The sequence below is a fragment of the Rattus norvegicus genome, chromosome 3 (genome assembly GCF_036323735.1).
Source record: "Rattus norvegicus strain BN/NHsdMcwi chromosome 3, GRCr8, whole genome shotgun sequence".
In the NCBI taxonomy this organism is placed as follows: Eukaryota; Metazoa; Chordata; class Mammalia; order Rodentia; family Muridae; genus Rattus; species Rattus norvegicus.
The window spans coordinates 126731314-126747207 of NC_086021.1; the positions used below are offsets into that span (position 1 = coordinate 126731314).

At 50.4% G+C, this 15894-nt stretch overlaps 1 protein-coding gene across 1 annotated transcript; it reads left to right on the forward strand.

Annotated features, from left to right (window-relative positions):
* Nucleotides 1-1962: 1962 nt before the first annotated feature.
* Vps18 (VPS18 core subunit of CORVET and HOPS complexes) lies at nucleotides 1963-12817 on the forward strand. Its single transcript, NM_001106499.2, is given in 5 exon segments — nucleotides 1963-2309; nucleotides 3367-3508; nucleotides 7466-7557; nucleotides 7677-9547; nucleotides 11493-12817. Coding segments are annotated over 5 exon segments (2922 nt in total). The 5' UTR covers nucleotides 1963-2218; the 3' UTR covers nucleotides 12219-12817.
* Nucleotides 12818-15894: the final 3077 nt, after the last annotated feature.

Consider the following 15894-nt stretch of genomic DNA (forward strand, 5'->3'; position numbering starts at 1 on the left):
CTAGTAATGTCTAAACACAAACTTAACATCCAGTGACTTGTAAACATCCAAAACTGTACGCCGCACACTATTAAGAGATTTTTCTCAGGGGTTGGGGATTTAGCTCAGTGGTAGAGCTCTTGCCTAGCAAGTGCAAGGCCCTGGATTCGGTCCCCAGCTCCGAAGAAAAAATTTTTTAAAAATTTTAAAAAAGAGAATTTTCTCATTTTATAAAAATGTAGAAACTGGGGGCTGGGGATTTAGCTCAGTGGTAGAGTGCTTACCTAGGAAGCACAAGGCCCTGGGTTCGGTCCCCAGCTCTGAAAAAAAGAACCAAAAAAAAAATGTAGAAACTGGGCTGGAGAGATGGCTCAGTGGTTAAGAGCACTGACTGCTCTTCCAGAGGTCCTGAGTTCAGTTCCCAGCAACCACATGGTGCCTCACAGCCATCTGTAATGGGATCTGATGCCCTCTTCTGGTGTGTCTGAGGACAGGTATAGTATATTCATATACATCAAATAATTCTAAAAGATGTTTTTTTAAAAATGTAGAAACTGAGTCATCAAAGAGTTCATTTATGCAAATGTCTAATAAATGTTTACTAGTGTTATTAGTGACTGCCCTTGAACAGGTTACTGGTATTGTCGGGACTTCCCCTGTAAGTTCCCTACAAGTGCCCTGAACTCAGTCATGTAACCTCCACCCCCTCTCACTCAGCTCCTCCTTTGTCCCTTGCATAAGTTTCAGTGACTTTACCTGCCAGGTCTCAGCTGTCCCCACTCCTCCTTCATCTGCCACATCTCACCTGTCACTAAGTCTATGATGCCTTCGTCTGAGATGTTCTCTTGTCCCCCAGCCCTCTCTCTATCTTACGGTTGGATACTTAAAGTCTGTCCTCTGCCTCAGGTCTCATGTCCCTTTCAAATACCTGCTATCTTTCTAGCATTGGATCTTATTCTCAGTTATGTCTCCCAGTGAACCATACAACAGCTTCCACAGTCTGCCCAAGGCCAGCCCCACTTTCTCTACCACCCTTCTCTTCACTCCCAAGCATCATACGGTTTATTGGTTTTTGTCCATAATTTTCCTGATGGTCATATATAATGTCCTTTTCTTTTCTTTTTCTGATACTAGGGCTTGATCCTAAGGCTTCCCACATGGTAGACAAGGAGAGTCAGCATCATTCAACTGATCAAGTGCCTGGAAGCAGCCCGTGCTTCGGTTTCCCTGGTCACCCTGTCTCTCCTCCTACACGAAGGAGCCACTATGAGGCAGCTTGCATATCCTGGCACACGGTTTAGTGTTGTTAGCTATGCTGTATTGTCAATGTCTTTCTTCCTGTTGTTTTCTGGGGGTCTCACCTGTAGCCCAATCCTTAGTAATCCTCCTGCCTCAGCCTTCCCGCTGCTGGAGATTAAATTTTGTATGGTTTTCTTTTTGTAGTGTAGGGAAAAAAATCCAAGTCTTATACCCGCTGGGCAAAGTGCTTATGCACACCTGAGCCACACTTCTGACACATTCAGCTACTTTCTCTGGAAGTTAGTGGGTCCCTGGAGTGGAAGAAGGGACGCTAAAACTGTTCCACCTGTGTTTATGAAGATGAACAGAGGCAGCAATTCGATTGAGAAACAGGAGATAGTGCAGCAGATGGAGCACAGCCGGCCTTTAAGTGACAATCTGAGGGAGTGAAGCCTGGGCTTCGGAAACCTAGGATCCACGCAAGCCTGCTACAGGACGCCGCAGGGAAGTCCTGGGCTGTCCCCTAGCGCCAATATGAGGAACTGCAGCAGGGTCGCCCGCAAGTACTCCAGCTGCTCCAGGCCCAGCGCTGGCTCCACCCACGCCGCTCCGAGTCTCCGACAACGCCTCCTTGTGGAGGCTCCAATGCCCAGGGCTCCAGTTAATACTCGCTTCTGAAACCCGGAAGCGCGTCATAAGCACGCGTCACGGGGGCGGAGTCAGCTGAGCTGCCTGGGTGAGGTTACGATCACCTGGGATCTGCTAAGGGGAGCCTGTAATCTCTTGGGACTGGAGCTGGGGTGCCAAACTGCGCCATATTCTAGTGGGGGCTCCTCGATCGTCTCTTCCTATGCAGAGAAAGCGAAAAAGGCCTCAGAGTTTTTAAAAGGTTCTCAGGATCTGTCAGACGCTGGGGGAAGCACAACTTGCAAATCCAGGACGACCGGGGTCCCAGTTGTGACCCCCAGGTCCCAGACCAAAGGTCCAGAGTTTGATAACCATGGCGTCCATACTGGATGAGTATGAGGACTCATTGTCCCGCTCGGCCGTCTTGCAGACTGGTTGCCCCAGCGTGGGCATCCCCCATTCTGGTAAGTTAGAAGAGGCTGCCTCTGCCCCCATTCTGTTATTGTAGCATTTACGGGAGAGGGACGCTCAAGAACTTGCGGCGTGTGTTTACGATCCAAGGCCCAGGCCTCTCTTGTCTTGTCCAGCTTGCAGTGGTCGAAGTTTGAAAGAGCCACAGTAGCAGCCGCGTGATCTAGGCCTAAGACTAAGGTCCTTCAAAAGAGGGAACTTGGGCTCAGATAAGGAAGTACTTGTTACAGTACTTGCCTACCGGGCTGCAGTTTGACTCTTGGGAGAACTGAAAACAGGTGCCATGCTTCTTTTCGTGTCTGCTTCTATGGGGTTTTTTTAGTTTTTGTTTTGTGTGTGTGTGCGTGTGTGTGTGTGTGTGTGTGTTTCCCCACCAGACTTCGTCTAGCAGAGAAGGCGGAATGAGCACAGAACTTGGTGGAACGTGAACGTTATGGGTGAAGGGAATTTTGTCACTGAATAGGAAAGATGGAGATGATTGGCCTGGGGTAAAGCTGGCTGTAGTTTAGAGTGTAAGAGAATAGCGTAGGGTTACCCGTACTATGATAGTATTTTATTGCAGCGGATTAGAGAAAAAGCAGCTGCAGCCTATGAACAGTAGTGATGGAACTCCCTACATGCGATGGAGACTCACTGAGCCATACTGTGTGGACAGGGAGCACGGGACAGCTTTAGTTCTCTTGTGATTGGTGGGCGCAAGAGTAAGGGTAATAAGGGAGAATGCTGAAACCATTTTCCCTGTACCGTCTCCCTCTCTCCCCCATTACCACTGGGAACATGCATATCATATCATGATACTACCTGGTCTCAGGCCCAGAGAACCAATTCCTCTCTACTGCCACAAGTGTGAGAAGAGCCCAGGACGCTTCCTATAAAGACAACCAGAAAACTCTTTCATGTTGAATTCCTCATAAACCAAGATCCTGTGGGTTGGTAGGAGTATACTTGGGAAGTAGAAGTTTCAGCTAACACTGTGGTTTCTCTGGGCTTTCCGCGCTGCCCCGCCCCCTTCTCTGGATGCCAATTGTTTTCTTCTTTCCAAACCTATAGGGTATGTAAATGCCCATCTGGAGAAGGAGGTGCCTATCTTCACAAAGCAGCGGATTGACTTCACCCCCTCCGAGCGAATCACCAGCCTTGTTGTTTCCTGCAGTCAGCTCTGTATGAGCCTGGGCAAGGATACGCTGCTCCGGTAATGGATTTGGAGACTTTTAACTGATCAGGGTCTTTTCCCATACTTAGCAAGTGAAACAGTAGTTTTTCAGGAGATATGCTATTCCTTCCCAAAGAGAACCAATGTAGTGGTTGAAGATCAGGAGGACCTATGTTCAGATTCCAGCTATGCCCGTGATCTCGGTCTCGAGTGAGTCAGCTGATCATTCTAGTCTTTCAGCAGTGAAAGGTGGTCTCAGCCTCCCTAGAGTTAGCCACACAAATCATTGGAACAGTCTGGAATCCTGGAGTATATACTCTAGTTGGCAAAAAGTGTTGACAAAATTGTTTATCATTTGGGATAAGCTATCTGGAATAAAATGGTTAGCCTGTCTCACAACCATGAATCCCAGAATGACTAGCTGTAACCACTGGTGTTGGGGGTGTGGCCCAGTAATAGAGTACCTTGCATTCCTGAGGCCTTGAGTTTGATTCTTTTTTTTTTTTTTTTAAAGATTTATTTATTATATATAAGTACATTCTCACTGTCTTCAGACACACCAGAAGAGGGCATCTGACCTCATTACAAATGGTTGTGAGCCACCATGTGGTTGCTGGGATTTGAACTCAGGACCTCTGGAAGAGCAATCAGTGCTCTTAACCACTGAGCCATCTCTCCAGCCCCCTTGAGTTTGATTCTTAGCACTGCAAAATAAGATGCTGTAGATAAGTGAGGCTGGATCTGGGAGAGTGCTTGCACAGCACACTTAGTCCTTGATTAGATACTCAGCACAGCAGAAACCGGGTATGGTGGTGCACACCTGTTATCACAAGGCTTGGGAGGTAGAGGCAGGAGGATCTGAAATTCAAGATCATCGTTGGCTTCACAGTAAGTTTGAGGCCAGCCTGGGCCAGGGAGCCCCATTTTAAATAATCAGATTTAAGTGTGTGGCACATGCACTGTGTTAGGACTCAGGAGGCTAACACAGGAAGATTGGGAGCTAGCACTGTGCTGCATAGTGAGACCCTGTCTCAGAGAAACAAAACAAAGAAACAAACCTCTTAGAAACTGGTAAGATGAGAATTTACAAGAAAAGGGAGCGTAAATCTCACAGGCAGTGCCCCCAGCAAGAACTTCAGGGATGGGTTCAGCCAGTAAAGTGCCTGCTTTGTAAGCATGAGAACCCAACTTCAGATCCCCAGAGCCCTTAATGTAAAAAACCGCACTTGGCAAAATATGTAACCCCAGCCCTGGAGTACATCGGAGACAAGCGAATCCCAGGAACTTGCAGGCTCTGGATTCAGAGGGAGGCCCCTGTCCCCCAAAAAATGAAGTGGACTGGAATTTGCTTCCTAGCACCCACACTAAGCCTCACAACTGCCTATAACTCCAGGACTAAGGGGATCCAGTGCCCTCTTCTGGCCTCTGTGAGTACTTGCACAGGCACACGCGTGAGCACACACACACACACACACACACACAGAGGAACGATTAAATAAGATGAATATTTAAATTATATTCTGTTCTAGGTATAGTAGCACACACCTTTAGTGCCCAACATTGGCCAGGCAGAGAGGCAGGTGGAGCTCTGGAGTTTTAGGCCAGACTGATAAACAGAGCTAGTTCTAGTTCAGCCAGGGCACAGAGAAACTCTGTCTTTAAACAAAATAAACAAACAAACAAACAAACAAACAAAAAGAAGTAAGTGCTCTTAACCAGTGAGGCTTCTCTCCAGCCCCTTTACCTCCTTCTAACACATGGGGCCCAGGGGTCAAACTCAGACATCAGGAATGGTGGCCAGAGCCTTTACCTGCTGGATCATCTCACCAGCCCCAGAAAGGTATTTATCCTTTGGGAGTGGAAGCAGGAGGACCACCCTAGGCTACACAGTAAGATCAAGGCCAGGGGGGTTTACATGAGATTCTACCTCAAAAATAAAGTAATAGGGGACAGAGAGAGCTCAGCAGTTACAAGCACTGGCTCCTCAACAGGCAAAAAAAAAAGTTAGAATAGTACTAACAAGATGCTTTAGTCGGGGTTGGGGATTCAGCTCAGTGGTAGAGCGCTTGCCTATCAAGTCCAAGGCCCTGGGTTCAGTCCCCAGCTCTGAAAAAAAAAAAAAGAAAAAGAAAAAATGAAGATGCTTTAGTCGTTGATCTGAGCCAAGGTCTTTGTTCTCACTAGGAAAGCACTCCTGTGCATACACAGCTCCATCACAAATATCTTTGTGGTGTTTTTGTTTTGGAGACAGGGTCTCCTGTAGTGCAAGGCTGGGACTCCCTAACCATCCATCTACACCACTCGAGTACTAGAGCTCCAGATGTGTAGAGACATTATTACAACCCATGAGGAGGGGTTGGGGATTTAGCTCAGTGGGAGAGTGCTTGCAAGTGCAAGGCTGAAGGGGTGGGGATTATAATAAAACCCATGAGGTTGGTAAAATTCAAATCTAGTAGTAAACAGTGCTGGCAGAGGTATAGGGGATAGACTGCCAGGCCTGGCACACTGAGGCCCCCGGTTTTATTTCCAGCATCAGATGTATGATTAAAAATAAACAAATACTTACGGCGGTGGCGGCGGCTGCAGCGGTGGCGGTGGCACACACCTGCAAGACTTTCGAAAAGTTAAGCTGGCAGTGTCTTAAGATTTAAAATGGGGTTGGGGATTTAGCTCAGTGGTAGAGCGCTTGCCTAGCAAGCGCAAGGCCCTGGGTTCGGTCCCCAGCTCTGAAAAAAAAAAAAAGATTTAAAACATCCAGACTGGTACTGTGACTTACTAGATAAGGGGCCTGCGACCAGCCTGACTACCTAAGTTACATTCCTCAGACCCTTAGACCCATGTAGTAGAAGGTTAAAGCTGGTTCTTGCAAGGTGCTCTCTGCCCTCAACTCATACACAATGGCACATGTGTCTACATGCACGCACGCACGCATGCACGCACACGCAAATATAATGTTTTTTATTGCATAAAACTAGCTGGGTGGTGGTGGTATATACATATGTCTTTAACCCTGGCACTTTACCCACTGAACCATATCTCTGGGTCTTCCTTGGAAAGAATTCTCAAAGGAACCCATCACTGAAACAAGACACCTTTCAAAGTTGCAGTGAAGACAGAGATACCAGGTTAAACGGGGGTTTGCTACTTAGTAACTGTCAACCCGCTGTCCTTGTTCCCTTCTGACCCCAGCACTTAGGGTAAGCCTGTGTGTCTTCCCAGGTTTGAGCACAGGAGCAAGACTTCATTGTGATTCTCAGAATGAAGTAAGGGAGTTCCTTGAACTAAACATTCTTTTTAATGTTTATTATTTTTTGAATAATCTAAGTGTGTTGATCCATGCAAGCGAGTATAGGCACCAGTGCAGGCCAGGGGTGTCAGATCCTGGGGTTGGAGTTAGGCAGTTGTGAGTCACCCAACATGGCTGCTGGGAATTGAACTCTTGTTGTCTGCCAGAGCAGTGCATGCTCTTGGCTGATGAGCCATCTCTGCAGCCCACACTGAGGGGTTTTAATAAAGTTTGCAGTTCTTGAGATTGTATTAAGAATTTTTTGGATCGGAGAGATAGCTTAGTGGTTAGGAGTCTCACTGCTCTTCCAGAGGAACCAAGTTCTATTCCTGAACTCATGTCGGGCCTGTAATTCCATTTTCAAGAAGTCCTCCCTCTGCCTTCTGCGGGCACCGCCACATGTGTGGCATTCATTCACATAAAGACATATACATAAATATAAATAAACAAATCTTTTTTGTGTTTATGTAAACTTAGACTTTCAAGTCTGTGATCTAAAAGGGAGTTTCACCAGTGACAGGGAGATGGCTCAGAGCCTGAGAGCACACGCATTCCTGCAGAGGACCCAGTACCCACATGGCAGCCAATTCCAGGGGATCCACTACCCTCTCTGACTTCCATAGGCTCCTGCATCTACTTGATATACTTACATGCATTCATGGACAACACATACACTCTTGAGAGTGACATTGTGACTCTTGCCCTTACAGCATTGACTTGGGCAAGGCAAGCGAACCCAACCGTGTGGAGCTGGGCCGCAAGGATGATGCCAAAGTCCACAAGATGTTCCTGGACCACACTGGTAAGTGGTGCTGGAGATCTGAGGAGGGTTCTCGTGAGAATCCACTGCCTAGAGGGGTGGGATCTAAACGGGAAGGGAGAAGCAAGATCCACTCAGGTGCTGTTTTCCCTCCACCCCAGGCTCTCATCTGCTGGTTGCTCTGAGTAGCACCGAGGTCCTGTACATGAACCGCAATGGACAGAAGGCCCGGCCGCTGGCTCGCTGGAAGGGGCAGCTGGTGGAGAGTGTGGGTTGGAACAAAGCGCTGGGCAGTGAGAGCAGCACCGGCCCCATCCTGGTTGGCACAGCTCAAGGACAGATCTTTGAAGCAGAGCTCTCAGCTAGCGAAGGCGGCCTCTTTGGCCCTGCCCCTGATCTCTACTTCCGTCCACTGTATGTCTTAAATGAAGAAGGGGGTCCAGCACCTGTGTGCTCCCTTGAGGCGGAGCGTGGCCCTGACGGACGGGGCTTTGTCATTGCTACCACTCGGCAGCGCCTCTTCCAGTTCATAGGCCGAGCAGTAGAAGATGCTGAAGCCCAAGGCTTCTCGGGCCTCTTTGCAGCCTATACAGACCACCCACCGCCATTCCGTGAGTTTCCTGGCAACTTGGGGTATAGTGAGTTGGCTTTCTATACCCCTAAGTTACGCTCTGCACCCCGTGCCTTTGCCTGGATGATGGGAGATGGTGTGCTGTATGGCTCACTGGACTGCGGGCGCCCTGACTCCCTGCTGAGCGAGGAGAAAGTGTGGGAATACCCAGCAGGGATTGGTCCTGGGGCCAATCCACCCTTAGCCATCGTCTTGACCCAGTTCCATTTCCTACTGCTGCTGGCGGACCGGGTGGAGGCTGTGTGTACTCTAACAGGGCAGGTGGTGCTACGGGATCACTTCCTGGAGAAGTTTGGACCACTGAGGCACATGGTGAAGGACTCGTCCACGGGTCACCTCTGGGCCTACACTGAGCGAGCAGTCTTCCGATACCACGTGCAACGTGAGGCTCGGGATGTCTGGCGCACCTACCTGGACATGAACCGCTTTGACCTGGCCAAAGAGTATTGTCGCGAGCGGCCAGATTGCCTAGACACAGTCCTGGCCCGAGAGGCTGATTTCTGCTTTCGTCAGCATCGCTACCTGGAGAGCGCCCGCTGCTATGCTCTGACCCAGAGCTATTTTGAGGAGATTGCCCTCAAGTTTTTGGAGGCCCGGCAAGAAGAGGCACTGGCTGAGTTTCTGCAGCGGAAACTGGCCGGCTTGAAGCCAACTGAGCGTACTCAGGCCACACTACTGACCACTTGGCTGACAGAGCTCTACCTGAGCCGGCTTGGTGCTCTGCAGGGTGACCCAGACGCCCTGAATCTCTACCGGGATACACGGGAGTGCTTCCGTACTTTTCTCAGTAGCCCTCGGCACAAAGAGTGGCTCTTTGCCAGCCGGGCCTCTATCCACGAGCTGCTTGCCAGTCACGGGGACACAGAGCATATGGTGTATTTTGCAGTGATCATGCAGGACTATGAACGGGTGGTCACATACCACTGCCAGCATGAGGCCTATGAGGAGGCCCTGGCTGTGCTAGCCCGCCACCGAGACCCCCAGCTCTTCTACAAATTCTCGCCTGTCCTCATCCGACATATCCCCCGCCAGCTGGTGGACGCCTGGATTGAGATGGGCAGCCGGCTGGATGCCCGGCAGCTCATTCCTGCCCTGGTGAACTATAGCCAGGGGGGCGACGCTCAGCAGGTGAGCCAAGCCATCCGCTATATGGAATTCTGTGTGAATGTGCTTGGCGAGACTGAGCAGGCCATTCACAACTACCTGCTGTCACTGTATGCCCGTGGCCAGCCAGCCTCACTTCTGGCCTACCTGGAACAAGCTGGGGCCAGCCCGCACCGTGTACACTATGATCTCAAATATGCACTTCGACTTTGTGCTGAGCACGGCCACCACCGCGCCTGCGTCCATGTCTACAAGGTGTTGGAGCTGTATGAAGAGGCTGTGGACCTGGCCCTGCAGGTAAGTCTTGACCTTATCCAGGAGAGCCACCTGGAGAGGGTAACTTAGAGCTGAGTTTGAGGTGCGTGCTTGTTGCCTGTAATCCCTGCACTTGGGCGCTTAAGGCAGAAAGATCGTGGTTTGAGGCCAGTTTAGGCTACCCAGTGAGTCCCTGTCTTTAAAAACAAAACAAAGTTAGCAGGATAAAACATTGGGGTTTGCATTCTGGCTTTGCTGTGTGATTTGGGGCTGGTACATCTCTGTGCCTTAGATTATCCACTAAATGGTGGTAATGAGCCAGCAAGATGGCTGTCAGGTGGAAGCACTTGAACAAGTCTGACAAGTTCTATCCCTAGAGCAGACGGTGGAGGGAGAGCGAGCACTGACTGCTGCAAGTTTTCCCTGACCTGCACACTGCACTTGCATGCACACACCTATCCTTCCCTCATAATTATAATAAAAGGAAAATAGAAGAACTTGTGAGGGAAATGTTAAGAGTATTTGTATCTTATGTGAATTAGTACTGCATAAACAAAGCATTCAGGAGCTGGAGCTAGCTACACAGCGAGGTCTAGGCCAGCCTGGGCTACATAGTAAGACGTTGTCAAAAAAAATAAAAATCGGGGCTGGGGATTTAGCTCAGTGGTAGAGCCCTTACCTAGGAAGCGCAAGGCCCTGGGTTCGGTCCCCAGCTCCGAAAAAAAAAAAAAACCAAAAAAAAAAAAGTGGTTGTTTAGGGGGCTGGAGAGATGGCTCAGCGGTTAAGAGCACCCGACTGCTCTTCCAGAGGTCATGAGTTCAATTCCCAGCAACCACATGGTGGCTCACAACCATCTGTAAAGAGATCTGATGCCCTCTTCTGGTACATCTGAAGACAGCTACAGTGTACTTATATATAATAAATAAATAAATCTTTAAAAATAAAAAATAAAAAAAAAATAAAAATCAACAGGGTTGGAGATATGGGTCAGAGGTTAGGAATAGTTGCTACTCTTGCAGAGGACCTGGGTTCAATTCCCAGCACCCACAAATATCTAGTTCAAGAAGATCTGACAGCCTCTTCTTGCCTTCATAGGTACTAATAAATAAAATAAAATAAAATAAAATAAAATAACCACACAGAATGCTGACTGATTCAGATGTTAGCAGAGGGAAACGATGCTGAGTTACATCTCCCAAATCATGAATGATCGCAGGAAAGGAATATTTGCATATTTGTTGGTGTGTGTGGTGTACGTGTGCAGAGTGCAGACCTTAGCTGCCATTCTCTGCCTTATCCCTTTGAGGCAGGGTCTCCCTCGAAACCTGGAGGGTCTGGTTGTTGGCTTCACTGATAGCCCTCAAACCCCGCCAATCCTCTGTCTCTGCTTTGGGGTTACAGGTCTGTACTAGACCATGCTATGTGGTTGCTGGGATCTGAATGATGTGCAACAAGTACTCTTAACCACAGAGCCATATTTCCAGCTCTGTTTGTGTTTTTGAAGCAGGATCTCACTTGTTATGGACCCCAAACTGATCTGGAAATCACTGTGTAGCCCTGGCTAGCCCCAGGCTGAGCCTTAACCCAGGATTTAGAACATTGCCCCAAGAGCTCAAATAGTTCCCTATGTGACTTGTTTTCCTTCTTGAGACAGGGTCTGCCATAGCCCAGGCCGGCTTAAACTTGCCAGCATTCCTGTTTCCACCTCCTGAGGGCTAGGATCCTGGGTTGTGCACCGCTGTGCTTTAGGAACACCAGCTGATCTTTTTACATTCGCTAAAATTGGAAGCCTGCCACCAAAACGGCCTTTCCACAGCTGTGACGGGGCAGGCCGATACAGGTTTCCTTGTGCCTCTTGTTACCTGGAGTGTGGAGAATTCTGCTGAGGCTCTCTTCTCTGGCCGGTTTTCTGTGGCCATCTGTCTTTCCAGTAGTCTGACCCTAAGTGGGGCATGACTTGACTCTGATACCGTGGTTTCCCCACAGGTGGATGTGGACCTGGCCAAGCAGTGTGCAGACCTGCCAGAGGAGGATGAGGAACTTCGGAAGAAACTATGGCTCAAGATCGCTCGGCATGTGGTACAGGAGGAGGAGGACGTACAGACAGCCATGGCCTGCTTGGCCAGCTGCCCCTTGCTCAAGATTGAGGATGTGTTGCCCTTCTTTCCTGACTTTGTCACAATCGACCACTTTAAGGAGGCAATCTGTAGTTCACTTAAGGCCTACAACCACCATATCCAGGAGCTACAGCGCGAGATGGAGGAAGCCACAGCCAGCGCCCAGCGTATCCGACGAGACTTGCAGGAGCTTCGAGGGCGCTATGGCACCGTGGAGCCCCAGGACAAATGCTCCACCTGTGACTTCCCTTTGCTCAACCGCCCCTTTTACCTTTTTCTCTGTGGCCACATGTTCCACGCTGACTGTCTGCTGCAGGCCGTGAGGCCTGGCCTTCCTACCTACAAACAGGCCAGGCTTGAGGAGTTGCAGCGCAAGCTCGGGACTGCGCCTCCTCCAACCAAAGGCTCTGTGAAGGCCAAGGAGGCGGAAGCTGGGGCTGCAGCTGTGGGGCCCAGCCGGGAACAGCTCAAGGCTGACCTCGATGAGCTGGTGGCTGCTGAGTGTGTGTACTGTGGGGAGCTGATGATTCGCTCCATTGACCGGCCCTTCATCGACCCCCAGCACTATGAGGAGGAACACCTCAGCTGGCTGTAGGAAGTGTCGCTATGCACGTGGACAGACAGGGATACAGCTACCAGACTCTTCTGGGAAAGCCATGCCTGGCTAGTGTTGAGTCCTTGAGATTGCCAGGTCTGTGGTTGTGAGGGTGTTGCAGCCAAGCCTCAGCCCTGAGGTTTCAGGTGTGAACCCGTTCTGTGTTCTGCAAGCTGTGCTTCAGACCTGACTTAGAGCTGCTCCTCCCCCAGGCAGCCCGAGCTGGTGAGATCAGCCGTGATCCTTTCAACTCACTACATCTAACAGTTCCTCTGTCCTCGTCATAGCCAGCATGTTCACCTGGACTGAGTAGCCCACTGTCCATCCTTCCTATCTTCCTTCCTTTGTCACTCCACAGCCTCTGGACCTCCCACTTTGCCCTGCCCTCTTCTGCCGGGATCGAGCCATCAGCCCTCCAGATCCTAGGAGAGGAGGCACTTGTGGAGAGGGTGGTACTAAGGGTGGGCATGTGGACATGCTGTGTGACCCTGGGGCTCCAGTGTCAGGGTGCCCTGAGGCTGAGGACACACCAAGGACAAGAGGAAATAGCAACAAGCAGAGAGCATTAAACGGTGCCACAGTGGTGGCTCTGGACTTGATGGCTTTGTGTTGATGCTGATGCTTACAAGAAATGATCCCAAGAAGGGATACAAGGCCACAAGAAGGTCGCCTGCACCGGTGTGGTGGCATAGAGCAGGCTGATCTCTATGAGGTCACAGCCAGCTCAGTCTACATAGTAAGTGCTAGGCTGGCCAAGGCTACATAGTATGACCCTGTCTCAAAAAAAGACCTCTAGGGTCCTGCAAGCCTTGGCACAAGATCCTTCACCTGGGGGTGAGACAGGACAATCAATTTTACTTGTTTCCTTCTATCTTCTGACTATAATGCTTAGAGATTACAGTCCTTCATCCTAAATCCTGAAGCTATTCTCCCCTCTGGCAGGCAGGTGGCGCTGCTGCTCATAAATCCATCCAATTTTGGCACCCTGGAGCACAAATTCTCACACTAGTCTTATTAATGCTTCCTCATCCATTCCCTTCCTAGTTGTTGCAAGAATTTTCTAGAAGTCCCCATCTCCTGGCCAGGATTCTAAGCCCTTAATTCTTTCTCCAAGTGTTTTTTATTAGCATATGTTATATATAACATATGGGTCCCCTTCCTCCTCCTCACTAGTCTTTCTCACCTCCACTGTCAGATCTGTATTGTGTGCAGGGGAGCAAACGTGTGCATACGTGTGGGTGTAGTTCTATGCCCACCTCACTGAAGTTCATTAGGGTTGGCTACAGGAGAACAGGCACTTTACTAGTGTTTGCACCACTAAGGAAATGAGAAAAGGCTTCTTCCTCCCCATCAACCCTTAACCGAGCATAAGTCCTTCCATGCCAGTGTAAACAGACTGGGCCAGTCATGGTGTAGGCCCTGTACAGGTAACTACAGCTGCTCTGAGTTCCAGTGCCCAGAACATAGGGTGCCAACCACCACTTTCCTCCCACTCTTTCTGCCTCTTCTGTAGTCTTCCCTGAACCTTGAGGAGGTGTGGCCTGGTCCTCATTTATAGCTGCAGGTCCCTCTTTCTCTCCAGTGGCTCTCACATTCTGTATGTTGCTTGCCCTTCTGATAGACTGGACCCCTGGCAGCCTAGGCCCCGGCCTTGCTGTAGGGACTATCGAGCTCTGTGGCATTTGATCTGTTTTCTTCTTATCTTGCTCCTGTGATTTTGTCTTTCCTCCCCAGACAACACTTTCTTAGTTTTAGTTGGGGCCAGAAGCTACATCCTGGGACATGTTGGAGTCAGACCTGGGGACTGCCTTTGCCCTCTGCACAGGTGCTCACAGTGCATTGTCTGACTTGATTGATAGGAATCTATCAGCTGGCCCAGAATGTAACACCACAAGTGAGTGTTCTGTCCCTAAGCAGGAGGCCAGCTGATCTAGCTTATGAATGTTCCTTTTCTCCTCCAATGTAATCTTGTCTCAGAAATCTCATCTGGTTCTTATTGTATCTGGTGCTGCCAAGTTCCTTAACCCTCTAGAGCAGTAAGATCACCCATGGTCTCTGCCAGCCCAGAGGGCTGAGCTACCTACACAATGACTCAAAGATCCTGTCTTCCAGAAGCAAGGGTAGGAGCAGGTGGGAGAGGTGCCCTCTGTCTAGTGGGCATCCTAAGCCTATTCTCTCAAGGAAGATTTGGGAGACATTCTTATATCTCTTCTCCATGTGACTTCAGGCTCCTTCACACTTAGATTAAACAGGAGGCACCACAGTCAATGTGGGATTGAGCATAATACCTTGGTCTCCCACCAAACTGATTGCTTGCTTGTGGTTTAGATAAAACAGCTTGGAACTGCTGTCTTTGTACATAATGGGGGCCTAATACATGTTAGTTAAACAAACACTGCCCTATTACTCCCTTCTCCCAGAGGGTTTGGCTCAAGCAGCCTGGGACGCCCCTGCCCCTTCTGTCCTATACTAAGCAGCCCATCTGGTCCTAGGCTGCTTCCTCTTTCCTGGGAAAAGGCCCCAGTCTTCCCTGGCACAGATAGAATGGGGTTCCGGTGAGTCAGGGCAACGGGAAGCCACAGCTCTTAGATCCCTGGAAACCAAGCAAGACTTGGAATAGAGAGCAGAGAGAAGGCCCTTGGGGCTCTGGCCCTGAGCCTGGGGAGGGGCCAAAGAAGGAGGAGGAGGGAGCAGTTGTGTAGGCAGGAGCCAAGATGAATGAGCTGCTTCTGGAGCCTGGAAATAGGAGGTCACTGGAAATAGGAGGCGTGGCCACAGGCAGTGACGCTGAGACTAGGGCAGGAGGCCTGTAAACAAGGAAGCCACCTGGGGGAGATTGAGGGCGGCCGCTGGTCCTGGGGAGCAGGTGCTTCCTGAGGCCCGCCCTTGACAGGGCCCTAAGGACCGCCTTACCAGTTGCCCTCGTGCACTAGGGGGCGCTATGGACTGGCGTCCCGACCGAAATGCTCTCAACCAGAGCTCCTAAGGGGTGTGGCCAACGGAGGGTGTGCCCAGCCAGAGCTTTAACCTCCCCCCCACCCCTGTCCTGCAGCTGCCCTCCCTCCTGTCCCCAAAGTGCACTGGCCAAGGGCACTAGCCCAGACACTGAAGGAGCAGGGCTCAGCCTGGGTGTGAGCTCATTTCTCCACCGATACCAATTCTCTGGTTCCTGCCCCTCCCCTCTAAGGCTCAGGTCTCAGGCCAGGGCCTGGCACCAACTCTCTTGGTTGGGAGGGGGCTCCGAAGCCACCAAGCTCCTGGCTGCCCTTGGCGCTGCTTCCCCCATCCCCTGGCGCCAGAGAAACAAAAGATTAGGGGCCCAGAGGGACTTATCTGGCCCCACCACCACTGGGTGGGGGGAGGGGGCAAGAGGGGGCACACCTCCTCTCCACTCCTCCAGCACTACTGATTCTTCGAGACACTTTCACAGGCGGAAATTCCCAGAGGTCAGAGGAGGGAAACGGTTAATTCCTTTTATTCAATGGGCCCCCCCCTCCGTACCACCCCCCAGCTTCCTCCCTCCACTTCCCGCCCCCCCCCTGTGTGAACAGGAAGTGGAGAGGAAAAGGCTCTGAGCAGAGCAGCTGGGAGCAGGAGGCAGGGAGGGAGTGGGCAACAGGCCCGGTGCCAGCCCTCCCCTCACAGTTGTTTGTTGGAGGGGGAACAACTGTGTCTG